The following is a 13,262-nucleotide window of genomic DNA, read 5'->3' as shown; positions in this document are numbered from 1 at the left end:
GAAAAATAATAGGGCTCTTATTTTGGTCTTGTTGGATTTAGCAAGCAAAAATGCTTATCACCAAATCATAGGGTTAAATGTTTTAATATAGCACAGGGAACTATACTCAATATTTTATAATAACCTATAAGGGAAAAGAATCTAAGAAAAAAATATATATATACACATATGAATTGCCATGCTGTACACCTGAAACTAACATGATATTGTACATCAACTATCAGTTCAGTTCAGTTGCTCAGTTGTGTCCAACTCTTTGCGATCCCATGGACCGCAGCACGCCAGGCCTCCCTGTCCATCAGCAGCTCCCAGAGTTTACCCAAACTCATGTCCATTGAGTCGACTATACTCCAAAAAAAAAAATACTAATAATCAAGGAAACAACATTTCAACACGAGAAGGAAAACTACCTCCTGTACTTAGAATCCATAGTAAACATAGGAAGTTTATTTATATCTTTTATCCATAAATTTCTTCAAGAAGAAAGAACAGTTCTGGGAAACTGAAGTGACATTGGCAATTACTTTATTTTAATAATGTCCCCCACTTTTCTAGTGGCATGTTATTTAGCTTCTGGTTTTTAATGTGGGATAACAATGATTTTTTGAAGTTGTGATAACTGTCTCAAAAGCAAGAACTGAAGGTGTTATAATTCTGACTTTTCTCCTATGGTAGGTTATAATTCAATTTAGGCACTGGTAGAGTTAGTGCTGTTAGCAATCTTGCATAAATATTAGAATAGCTACATCGAATGTCTGTTTAATGAACTCATCATAGGCTGGAAAGTACTTTGGAAAAGGAGATTAGCACATATTTTCTTTAGAATATTGAAGACAAGAGAAGAAATAAACTGCATAAATGTTAAGAGGAATACAGTATGTGATGTTAGACTATAAAGTAGAGGTTCTCAAATTGGATATCAAGGCACAGTCAAGAATGAGAGTTAAGGAATGAGATGGGAATGATTTAGGCTATAAGATTTTCATCAAAGCCACAGCACATCCTTATTTGATCAATACTGCAGCCTTTAAAAAACCTTAGGATTTACCATTGAGGATGTGCAGATGAATGCATCTGTCAGCTATGTCTAAGCTGAAAAAACAAATTGAGATATATAAGAATATGGACAAGCACTGAAACCAAACTCAGGAGAAGTGGGCTTGAGTCCAGATTCTGCTAATAAACAGCTGGACAACCATATAAGCACTTAGTCTCTCTGGCATTATAATTACATAGGAGATCGACGTACTTGATCCAACTTGATCCAGCTCTAAAATTACTGTTAATTTGGTCAAAATATATGAGTTTAACACTATCACATGCTAGCCATTGAATAAAGCTGTGTACACAAAAGGGCATGTTTTGATAAGCAAGATACAAAATAGTATCCTTTTGGAGCTTACAGTCTGTTAGCAAATGAAAATTAAATAATGACACAAATAGTTAATCAAAATAATGGCAAGGATACGAAAGAGAAAAGGTATACCTTGTCATATAATAGCTCAAAGAAAGAGCCTGTGCAGCTGAGATCTAAAGGATGAATAAGAAAAGAGATCATCCAGGTGAGAGTAATAGGTGTGGAAACCCCGAGCCCAGGAAGAAGCAGACCTGCTAAAAGAACTGAAGAAAGCCAGAAGGGTTGGACTTGGAAGAAAAAAGCAGACAGTGGAATAAGAAGGGTAAGCAGGGGAACCATCGTCTAAGACCTGGTCACCATGTTAATGATTTGGAGACTTATTCTAAAAGCAGTGGGGGCACCATTACAGAATTGTAAAAGAATGAGGTTTATACTTTGCATGATTGTTCTTTATGGAGTATGTTTTTATGGGGAATGGATTAGAGGGAGGTGAATGAAATCAATTAGGAGGCCAGGCATCCATGATGGTGGTGGAAGGGATGCAGATGGACAAAATAACTTCAAAGATATTTAAGTATTACTACAATCAGTAGGAGTTGGTGGTTGATTCAATGAGGAAAGTGAGGGAGAAGGGGGTCTTCCTCCAGGATCACTTACTAGTACTGGCTTGATTGGATGGTGTTGCTATTGCCTGAGATAAGAAATACAAGGGCTTCCCTGGTGGCTCAGATGGTAAAGAATCTGCATGCAATGCAGGAGATCTGGGTTCGATTCCTGGGTCAGGAAGATCCCCTGGAGAAGGAAATGGCAACCCACTCCAGTATTCTTGCCTGGAGATACAAGAAAAGGAGGAAGAGGAAACTCCCTAGTTCAGTTGTGGACATGGTAGATTCGACGAGTCTGGGGGACACCCAAGTGCAGACACTGAGTGAGGTGTTGGATATATGTGTTCCTTGAATTTATGCATTGCATCCTTCTATCACTTTCCCCAAGTTTGCTAAATTCAAGACTGATCCTCGGGCCCTCTCTTACTAGACTTATAGGCACATTTGACACAGTTTATTAACTCCTTCCTCTTAACTCACTTCCTTCACTTGGCTTCCAGGTCTCTGTCTTGGTTTTCCTCCAACTTCAGAACTTATTACTATAATCCTTACTTCTCACCAGTGAAGTCCTCCAGGGATCTGTCTTTGGGTATCTTCTCTTTTCTATCTATAGTCACTGCTTGGTTTTAACTAGTACCACCTCATGACTCAACTTTATGCTAAAAATTGCATATTTACATCCCTAGGTTGGACCTCTCTCTTAACCTCCAGGTCATACATCCCTCTCCTTATACTCCACCTCCATTTGGCTAACTAGTAGGCATGAATGTGTGCTCAGCTGTGTCTGACTCTTTTGCAACCCTGTGTACTCCAGTATTTTTGCCTGGAAAATCCCATGGACAGAGGAGCCTGGCAGGCTATAGCCCAGGGATTCGCAGAGTCAGATATGACAGCATGCACAAACACACACACACACACACACACACACACACACACACACACACACAGAAAGACATGACTGGCTAAGCTAAAATGTGGCAAAAAAAAAACAACAAAAAAAAACAGGTCTCAAACAGCTGTCAAATTTAGTAAAAGCCAGTAGAACATTATAGCAGGCAAAACGATACCACCGTTTAAAGGTAAGAAAAGGGAATGCTGACGTTGTGATGTAACTGAGCTGTGAATAGAATGGCAGTTATGGAACTGGATCCAGTTCTGAAGCCCACAACAGAGAAAAGTATGGAAAACACATTTCGGACGTTAGAAGCGGGGGCACAGAGATGTTGAAACACTTGAGACACAGAGAGGTTTAAACATTTGAGACAGCATTTTTTTGTTGTTCACAGGCCATGGGAACTCACCTGATTTGTGCCAGAAAAGCAAAATTTGAAGGGAGATTAGGTAACAGACTTCAAATAATGTCAAAATGTACTTTTCCTACTCAGAAAGTAATTTAGACAGTAACTGGAACTTGTGTTAGGCAGCTGAAAGATGGTTTCAAGTATAACAACAGTGGGGGAATGCCACCCACTCTTGATTTTTAAAAGAGCATGCAGTTAACCTTAAGATTGCTCCTGAGAGAGAGAGAGACAAAGAGCTTTTCCTGAAGATAGTGGGGAAGAACGAATGACCTCTCAAAGGCCACAATCTTAGAATCTACGGTTTAAGTGCAAACTACTACAGTTTCCTCCATTTGAAATCTTTCTTTGAGGGTTAAGTTATATTTGGTTTCAAAACGATTCAGTGAAATTTTGGAAAATATTAGGAATACAGGGAGAAGCCTACCTTTTGTGGACTGTGGGGTGCCTACTCTCTCCTGAATGTGTTTAAAGGGTTCTAATTTCTTTTTGATAATAGCTTGAGAAGAAATACAACATTACGGTATATTCTATAATGATTTCCAGCAAAGGTCCTTTTTGGGAAGGAGTTAAGTAATGAAAGAAGGCTATGGTAATTTTACTGTAATAAACCCTTTATTTCTATAAAAATGCAGGATATGAGTAACTGAAAAATCCCCAATGATCAGAATACTTTATTCAACCACTGATGTTATTCTCCTCCTTCTCCTACACTCCCCACCCCCAACACACAGAAACTTCCAGGAATGCTGCCAACAAGCATTAGAAATGATAGATGAGAGCTTTTCTTCCTTTGCCAGTGCAGACCCCAAAGCTCAGCCCTAACCGGAGATGGTAATCAAGCCATAAAACTGCCAAAAGGTTAAGAGAGGAAGAACAAAGGGAACTTCATCATCACAAAAATGGATAATTAACATCTAAATACTCCAGTTTTCACAATCGATCACTGTCTTGGATATTAACAAGGACACCACTGTTATAGCCTCCCTGTGAACCAGGGAACTTTGTTGAAGAACCTGGCCTGGAACCAAAGACTCCCCCTGCCTACATCCGAAGACTTCATTCTCATCAGCGTAAGCAGCGCTGGGGACTCCGCAGTCAGGCTTTACTGTTGTCACTTTCCTTTCTATCTCATTATAGTTCAAGCATCCTCACCTCACTGATATATAAAAATAAGATTTAGTTAATTAATTAGTTTATTGCTGCCAAGAGCTGGAGGGTCTCTGTAGTTGCTCAGGGCTTTGAAATCTCTTGGGAAGGGGCAAAACTTCATTTCTTATCCTGTTATCATAATTGATTAGGGGACCTCCTATTTTCTGGTATAAAATCATATTCCTAGGGTTTTAGACTTTCAGGGAGTTTTTTTTTTTTTTTTTTTTTTAAGGTTTAGAGGTTTTAATTCTAAAACCGAGGATAGTATAGCCTTTTTCTAAGTGTCTTCAATAAAACAGTCATCTGTTAATGAAACAGAGAAAGACTTGGCTGAAACTGATGAGCCTTATCCTAAAGGTTGAGCTGAGGCAGAATTAATGGTTGGAAGCCCAGCCAAAACTGGAAAGGCTCTGGGTGGCAATCCTCTTTGTGTTTCTGAGAAGGATGAGGACCCAAAAGAGGAGTAAGAATGTGAGAACTCATTGACAGCTTCCTTCCCTCCTTCTCTCATGATCACTGCAGACAAACAAAGGTCATTTTCACAATAAATGAATTTTTTTCTCAGAATTTAAATCAAACAAATAGACCGTATGCCAAGATTATATTTAAGTTCCAATTAATCACATGTTTTTATCAAATTGCCTAGATACTTAAAGGATAACTGAACTAGCCTTGGGATGCTTTACTGAACTCTACAGAAGCAAGTGAAGTACAAATCATAAATGTAGAAATAATGCTATATGTGTTTGATATTTAAGTACAGCCTTCGAAACTTTAGATGATAAATAAATCACTGCTTGAAATACACTGTTCTGATTAATAACATAAGCTTTGGTATTACAGAGATGTATCTTCACATACACACTCTGCCACTTGCTAGCTTTGTAACTTTGGACAAAGTCTTCTGTTGCTTGGTTTTCTCATCTACAGAATGGGAATCACAACAAAACTCATGTAAAACATACAACCATGGCACTAATTATAAGCCTTTTTGTATTAATGTAGATTCATTCGGAACTAGACTATAAAACAAGGATTTGATTGTGTGTGTGTGTTAGTCACTCAGTCATGCCTGACTCTTTGCAACCCCATGGGGTATAGCCCCCAGGCTCCTCTGTCCATGGGATTTTCCAGGCAAGAATACTGGAGTGGGTTGCCATACAAATAGTTTAATTGGTGGTTTTCCATGGTGGGTCAGTGGTAAAGAATCCACCTGCCAAGCAGGAGATGTGGGCTTGATCCCTGGGTTGGGAAGATCCCCTGGAGGAGCAAATGGCAACCCACTCCAGTATTCTTGCCTGGGAAATTCCATGGACAGAGGAGCCTGGTGGGCTACCATCCATGGGGTTGCAAAAGAGTCAGACACAACTTAGCAACTAAACAGCAACAGTACAACTTTAATCGGTAGATGATACCAGGAAGCTGTGGTGGAAGAATAAGGAGATGAATAGGAATGGGAAGGAAGTCTCTACAGGACACGCTAATAAACAGGTCAACACTGTAGCCAACTGTGGTTCAACTCACTGAAGACCTCTGGTGTTCAGCCCTGGAGTTGTCCTACCCAAGGAGTGAAGAGGGTGTACTATTTATCCCTCAACTCCTCTCCATCAGTGGTTGAGTACTGTTCTAGCATATCCTCTGCAAGCGAGTGAGCTTCTCCTATGGCAAGAGAAAGTGCCTAGCAGAGTGACAGGTACTTGCCTTCAGAAGCCTGAGGGTCTACCAGAAGGACAAATGCTGAGGGGCCATGGGTAGGCCATTAAGGGCCAAATTTGACCCACCTGCCCCTATCCGGTTTCTGTAAATAACGTGTTAATAGAACATATCCATACCTGTTGATTTACATATTATTTACAGTTTGGCTACTTTTAGTATACAGTGACAAAGTTAATCCCAAGATCCACAAAGCTGAAAATACTATCTGACTCTCTACAAAGAGAGTGCATCGATCCCTTATCTAGTTGGTAGCACAACTGAGATTAGAATTTAGGCTTCTTGACCTCCAATACAGCACTTGCCTAATTACACTTGAGAATGGCTCTCTCCAAAATTAATTACAGGAAGAGATGGTTTTACCAGTGTTTAATCAACCAGAAACCTCTATTAACTGGCACTTCTATGAGTCTATTTATACAACGGTCATTCATTTCCAGTTATTACCCTGGGAAATCTGAAGAACTCCAATATCCTGATTTGGAGTCTTGACATAAAGCATGTTCTATATGCAATTTCTTTCAGAAATGCTAAATCGGGTATAGTGGAATGTGAATGTTCCCAGACCCAGCAGCTTGTGGGTAAGAAAGGATTCACACTGACATTTACAACTAGATCTGTCGGCTCTTTGCTTCCATCTGCCAAGCAGGCCTTCAGGCCCATGCAAAGTCCTGTCTACCTAATCGTTTACAAGAGTCTTGAGGGGAGCTGCGTATAAGCATGGCTATTCCACCCACAGGTAGGTCTAAGCTGCTCTGCTAGGCAAATACTGCTAAGCCTTAGCATGCTGTACACCTCCTTGAACTTCCCAGCTCCCAAGTTCTGGGTGGGGGTGGTGCTGGAACAACTGGAGCTCCCTTTGGCATCCACAGCACTGGCTCTCACTCAAGTTCCATGCTACATTGCAGGCAGGAAGCAGGGATGAACTCCTTCCTCATTGATCATAGGCCTATGGCAATAGTCCTTAAAGTGCAGTTTCAAGACCAGCAGCATCAGCGCAACGTGGAGACTTTTTAGAGATGCAAATTCTCAAGCATTACCCCACATCTACTGAATCAGGATCTCCGGATTGAAGCCCCACAATCTGTGCTTTAGTAAGAAATGGGTGATTCTGATGTATTGATGTATGGTATAATTTGAGAGTCACTGACGTAGGACTCTGTACATACACCAACACTTTCATCTCTGCTTCCTTCCCTTTTCCTCAATATCGTGGTTCGGGTGTTAAGATGGCCACAATAAAGCCATCCCTTCCCTGTATGCACATCCATCGGCAGTGACATCACAGCTCTCCTTTCAAAAGCTGAAGTCTATTTCTCCACCCCTTGAGCCTGGGCTGGACTGAAAACTTGCCTCGACCAACAGAATGTAGCAGAAGTGATGTTGTATGAATGACAGAGTCTAGGTGTCAAGACATCCTGTAGCTTCCACTCTCCTCCTCTCGAAACACTGCCCTGAGAATGCCATATAATGAACCCAGTCCAGCCTATGGGAGGATGATAGGTGTTGTGAAGAACCAAGGTTCTCCAGCCAACAGCCAGCTGTCAGATATCTGAGGGAATCCATCTAGCTTCTGTTGAGTTTCAAATAACTGCATGTATAAGAATGGCCCCTAGCAAGACCTTTAGAACACCTATTAAGAGAACCACAGCCCAACTGCAGACCCACAGAATCACAAGCAAGTAAATAACCTTTGTTCAAAGCTATTACATTTAGAGTGTTTTAATGCAGAGATAGAAAACTGAAGTAAAGAATATGCCTGCCAAGCAGGAGACATGGGTTTGACCCCTGGGTTAGGAAGATCTCCTGGAGAAGGGAATGGGAACCCACTCCAGTATTCTGGCCTGGGAAATCCCATGGACAGAGGAGCCTGGCAGGCTACAGTCTATGGTGTTGAAAAGAGGTGGACACAACATAGCGACTAAACAACAAGAAAAATGATATACATAGGTATCTAAGCAACAACTGCAAAAAGTTTTTTTCCAGTGCGCCTCTTTGTCTTGCCACCTGAAACAATTTATATATAGCTCAGGCAGGACCACCTCATCATGTTACATAGATTAAATCATAAAGGAGCTTGGTTTAGGTGTTTTTAAAAAGGTCCCTGGGCCTCCATTTCCACACATATAGAAGAAATACATTCAACTAGGTACTTCCAATGATTATTCTAGGCTCAGAGTTCTATGATTCTAAGCAATTCAAATACAGTAAACTGATTTCTTCTACTCCTTAATTAGAGAAGACAGAAAAAACATTTCTCAGTTTTACTCCTCATACATCTAAGACTGAGTTAAATAACGTTAACTATGGGCTAACTGCCTTCCTATCTAGAGTTTCCATTAGGTTCTTGGACAGAGAGATAGTGCAAGGCACAGCAAAACGAAACACAGGCTTTGGAGCCTGACACAGTTGGATTATAATCCTGGCTCTGTTTCTTTCCAGCTGTGTGGCCTTCATCTATTTCCCCTCCGAGCCTTGTGATCCTTACCTTAAAAATACTGTGTATAACCATATATACTTGGCAATTATTTTGATGAGAAAGGCATATATATAAACGCAGCTAGAATAATAGTAGGAGCGCAATGGAAAAAGTTTACAATGATGAATAATAAATCATATTGTATTACAATATAGTACATGAAATAATAATCAGATAACAGAACTGTATTACAAATTATATTTTCCCTTTTTATATTGTACTTATTTCAGATTATATTGCTGACTTCCAGAAATTTAAACAATTCTTAATTCTGATGTTTAAACTACCACATTAAGGAAAAAGGAATGTTTGATTTTTATAAGCAGCTTTTGGCAGAAAAGAGCTGTCTGCAGGAGTCTCCTCATGTCTTTTTACTAACTTTAAATCAGGCACCTCCAAGCTCTAATCATCACTGGCCTGAGCACATCTTTCACATCTTTTGATCATACAATACCTTGCCTAACTTGTCGGTTCCTTCCATAGATCAAAGAAGTAGACATGAAGAATAAATAATTAACAGATGACCAGGTCTCTTCTCTAGCTTTGCCTTCAGTAACCTCATGAAAAAAAAACCATGTGAACAAACTGTGTGAACAAGATAATATCTTAACAAAGACCACAAGTTGTCTCCAAGCCTGCACGTAGTGAAGGATGGCAATGACTCTGACACCCCATTACAATGATTAACTGAGATTATTCCCCCTTTTCCCTTAAAACTATCATGAGCGAGCAGAATTGTCAGAATTGCTTTTTGGGGACATGAGTTCTCTGTCTCCCCAGATTGCTGGCTTTCTGATTAATAGCAAGTGAGCTTTCCTGGTGGCTTAGATGGTAAAGAATCTGCCTACAATGCAGGAGACCTGGGTTTGATCCTGGGTTGGGAAGATCCCCTGGAGGAGGGTATGGCAACCCACTCCAGTATTCTTGCCTAGAGAATTCCATGGACAGAGCGGCCTGGTGGGCTACAGTCTATGGGGTTGCAAAGAGTTGGATATGACAGAACGATTAACACTTTCACTTTCTGTGGAGCCCTATACCAAGGCCACAAATCTGGAGCCCCGTACCAAGGTCATCTCCAGAAATGACTGAGCCCCATAGCAATCACTGCCATGAGACTCCTCGCCCCACCTAAACTGGCCAGCTCCCTGACCCCATATTAAGTAAAAATACCCACCCTAATCAATCACCTAATGCCACCCTTCCAGCAGGAATTTTCTTTGTCTTGAACCTCTAAAAATTGGCTACTAACGCACAAAAGAGGTCAGCATCCCTTGGTCTGTCAGGAGGTCGACCAGCTGTGCTTGCAATACCCTCATTACCTCTGTTTTTTCTTCTATCTTTGCCTGGAACACTCTCCCCTGGATGTGTACCTCGCTCACTTCCTCACTTCCATCAGCTTTCTCAAGTATTTGTTTAATAGAAAAGATTCATTGACCCAACTTCAGGCAATCATGCCTTCATTCCTGCTCACTCCCTCTTATCCTGCTTTCCTGTTCTCCATAACTGTGCTTCTCAAAATTGAGCGTGCAAATGAATTACCTAGGGATCTTATTAAAATGCAGATTCTGATGCACTGGGTCTGGAGTGGGGCCTGGCATTCTGCATCTTTAACAAGTGCCCATTTGATATCAATCTGTGGACTAAATTCTGTAACTCTGAACAATATTGAGATAGTATCTGTTTTCTTTATTTGCTCATCCTCTTTCTCTTCCAATCAGAGTACAGCTGAACCTTGATTAACACTGAGGTTAGGGCTGACTTACTGCACAGTTGAAAATCCAGTCTGCTCTGTGTCCTCATGTTTCTGCCATTTAGGCAGCTCCTTCAGCACAGATTCAACCCACCATGGATCATGTAGTACTGGAATATTTATTATTGAAAAAATTCTGCACATAAGTGCACCTGTATAGTTCAAACTCATGTTGTTCAAAGGTCAACTAGAAGGGTTTCATGAGGGGAGGGAACTTAACTTACTCTATGTTGCATTCTCAGCACCAAGTATAATGTTCAATGCATAGAAGTTACTCAATAGATATTAAGTAGATGAACTAAATATGTTTCTGGAAACAGAAACTGGAACTTTGAATCTATTCTCCAACAGAAATGTTATAGTCACATCTAAGAATTTTACAGGTTAAATAGATTTCTGTGCCCTGCCATTCAAAACTTCCAACCATGTGAAAGTAGCTTAAATAGGAGCATAAACCCATAATTATGTCAGAGTTCAATAGAAACAGATTATTGGAACCCAATCTCTTTACAGAGTTAGAGAATCTGAGACTGAATATCAGGAGAAAGCTAGAGAACAAATACCAATAAATGATTATATAGGGACAAACTATGCATGTGTGCCGAGGGAACCAAAAATTACAGGTCATAAAAAGAAATAAATCTGATATAATTAATTGAAGATAAACACTGATAGAGCAATTTTAGTGTCCCAGATTGACCAAAAAAAAAAAAAAAAGGAAGCAGAAAGAATGCTCGCACATCTTTTTTAAGTATCTGATATCAAATTTAACTCTGATGTCTTCTTAGAAACCCCAGGGGTACACAAGACACACTGTTCCCAGATTGTAGAACATCTTTTAACCTAAGCACTGTTTATGTCTTCTACTGAATTATCATTGTGCTACCTTGGGTGATCTTTCCATTGTGGTATATTTCTAATTGATATGAAATAAAAATCAACTTTACTTGAAGAACCATAGCTAAATACTGCAAACATCTGATCTTTGAAAAGTAGAAAAGGAAAAAAAAGGATGCAAAAAACAAGAACAGATAAAAAGATGTGTTTCAGTTCTATCTAATTATAGAATTGGTAGAGCAGAAAAAAATTTTGGCTCCTTGCCCATGGGACTCAAAGCCAGCCTTAATATTGCCATGAACTTTTAGGCATACCTTCTACTAAGAAATGAATAGAAGGTGAAAAAGAATAGAATGAAAAGATGCAGTAAAAACAAAAGTTAAAACTATAGCTAAATGAAGAAACATTCCTCTCCCAAGTCTACTTGTGGCAGTCATGGTCCATTTTCCTTTTTCTTGAACTAAAAATGGAAGAACTCTTAAGATTGTCTTCAGATGGAACAGAGGGAAGTGCTAGGAGGACTGTGTGTATTTCTGTGGTTTGGGGAATTTTTATATTTTTGGTAACACTGTGTGACTTGCAGGATCTTAGTTCCCTGACCAGGGATTGAACCTGTGCCCTCTTCAGTGAAAGCACAGGGTCTTAACCACTGGACTGCCAGGGAAGTCTCTGTGTAGGCATATTTGAATAAGATTATCTAAAGGATATAGGATTCATTGAGATGGGGTCCTTAGGTATTTAGTCTTGGAGGCTCTACCCTGATTCCCTCTTCAGGAACAACACACCCATCGATCTGACTGGAAGCACTGATAGTTGATGGTATTTCTTACTGAGAATTGCCTTTGGCCCCAGAAGACTCTTCTAAGATCTCTTTTTCCTTCCAGTGGGCATCCCCTGGGCAAAGGCTGGCTGGTTCAGGAATGCAAAGGCCAAGCTCTATTCCTGCAATTCAGGAGGGCTCTGGACAACCCACTCAGCCCTAAGGCTCCTGTGGAGCAGGCTGAGGCCTCTCTTGCAGTCAAATCACCCTGCAGGCCCCCACCCCCTTCTGCTATCTCTGCTATGCATCTTTCTTCACTGTAGGTACATTTCTGGAGAGCACACCCCTATATACTTTGGTGACTCCATAGGCTCAATCAGTCTCTTTCCAAGCAACCTAGCTCTAAGACATTTTGCATTGTAAATAACTCAAGTTTATTTCTATTTTCAGCATTGTAACTCATTTTCCCTTGAACCCAGGGAGCATCTCACTGTTGTGCTTTTGAGCAAATGTCCAAAGCCACAGAGAATGCGATCCAGCATACTTACGTCCTCCAATTGCTGTCAGTCCAGGGGCTGGGCCAGGCCACTTTGCCCTCAGCTCTTGAAGTAAGTGGGTTACCGCCTTCCACTCCGAGCTCAGATCTTCTAACTTTCTCTTTAATAGAAAAGCATGCATGTTATTTATTCGATTAACATCTTGCAGTAACTTAATTCACTGAGTTATTAATTTATTTTGTGAATACATTATTGTATTTCTATCATATTTTACTTCTAAATTAACTTTTCTGGGTGGAATTCCTTTCAAAGGTATTTTAATTAAGTACTTCAGCCAACCTCCCTACAAATTTTTATTGATTGTTTGCTGCATACAGGCTCTTGCTCCAGGCACAATTTCATTGAAAGGACGTAGAGTGCAAACATTATTGAAAGCAAAACAAATAAACAAAAAATGTCATCTCAGCAATTGGCTTGACTGTTTTAAATACTATCTAGTGTGGCTGCATACCAGAATTTTCCAGAGGACATTAAAAATATCTTACTGCCCTGGCTCGCCCCAGATCAATCCTATTAGCAACACTTGGAAGGAGGGGCTGAGGTACACAGGGGGATAAGCCTCTGAGTCCACTCTAAGGAAGGACTCTTCTCCCAACTGGTGAAGAAGATGTCAGTAGACATCCTTCAGGTGTCAGGTGTCAGTTCCTTCTGGGACTGTCTCTGCTGTGGTGATCTGCCTTGCCTAAAGACTTGCCCTTCCCAGGGCAGCCCTTATTCAAAGACTGATCAAGGTGAGAATGTAAAGGCTCAGCCA

The 13,262-nt window shown here is 40.4% G+C and overlaps 1 protein-coding gene across 3 annotated transcripts in view; it reads right to left on the bottom strand.

The window, feature by feature from the left end:
- DMD (dystrophin) overlaps positions 1-13,262 on the bottom strand; it is a 2,147,259-nt gene that overhangs the window by 708,479 nt on the left and 1,425,518 nt on the right. For all 3 annotated transcript variants that reach the window (XM_081564318.1, XM_081564319.1, XM_081564320.1), the window contains one exon: positions 12,500-12,608. In XM_081564318.1, coding sequence (XP_081420444.1) covers positions 12,500-12,608 — 109 coding nt within the window. The remainder of the gene's footprint in view (positions 1-12,499; positions 12,609-13,262) is intronic.

This window comes from Giraffa tippelskirchi, chromosome X, assembly GCF_054371585.1.
Source record: "Giraffa tippelskirchi isolate mGirTip1 chromosome X, T2T-mGirTip1v1.2.pri, whole genome shotgun sequence".
NCBI classification, from domain to species: Eukaryota; Metazoa; Chordata; class Mammalia; order Artiodactyla; family Giraffidae; genus Giraffa; species Giraffa tippelskirchi.
Note: the sequence above shows the minus strand (reverse complement) of the source record. Positions and strands in the feature narration are given on the sequence as shown.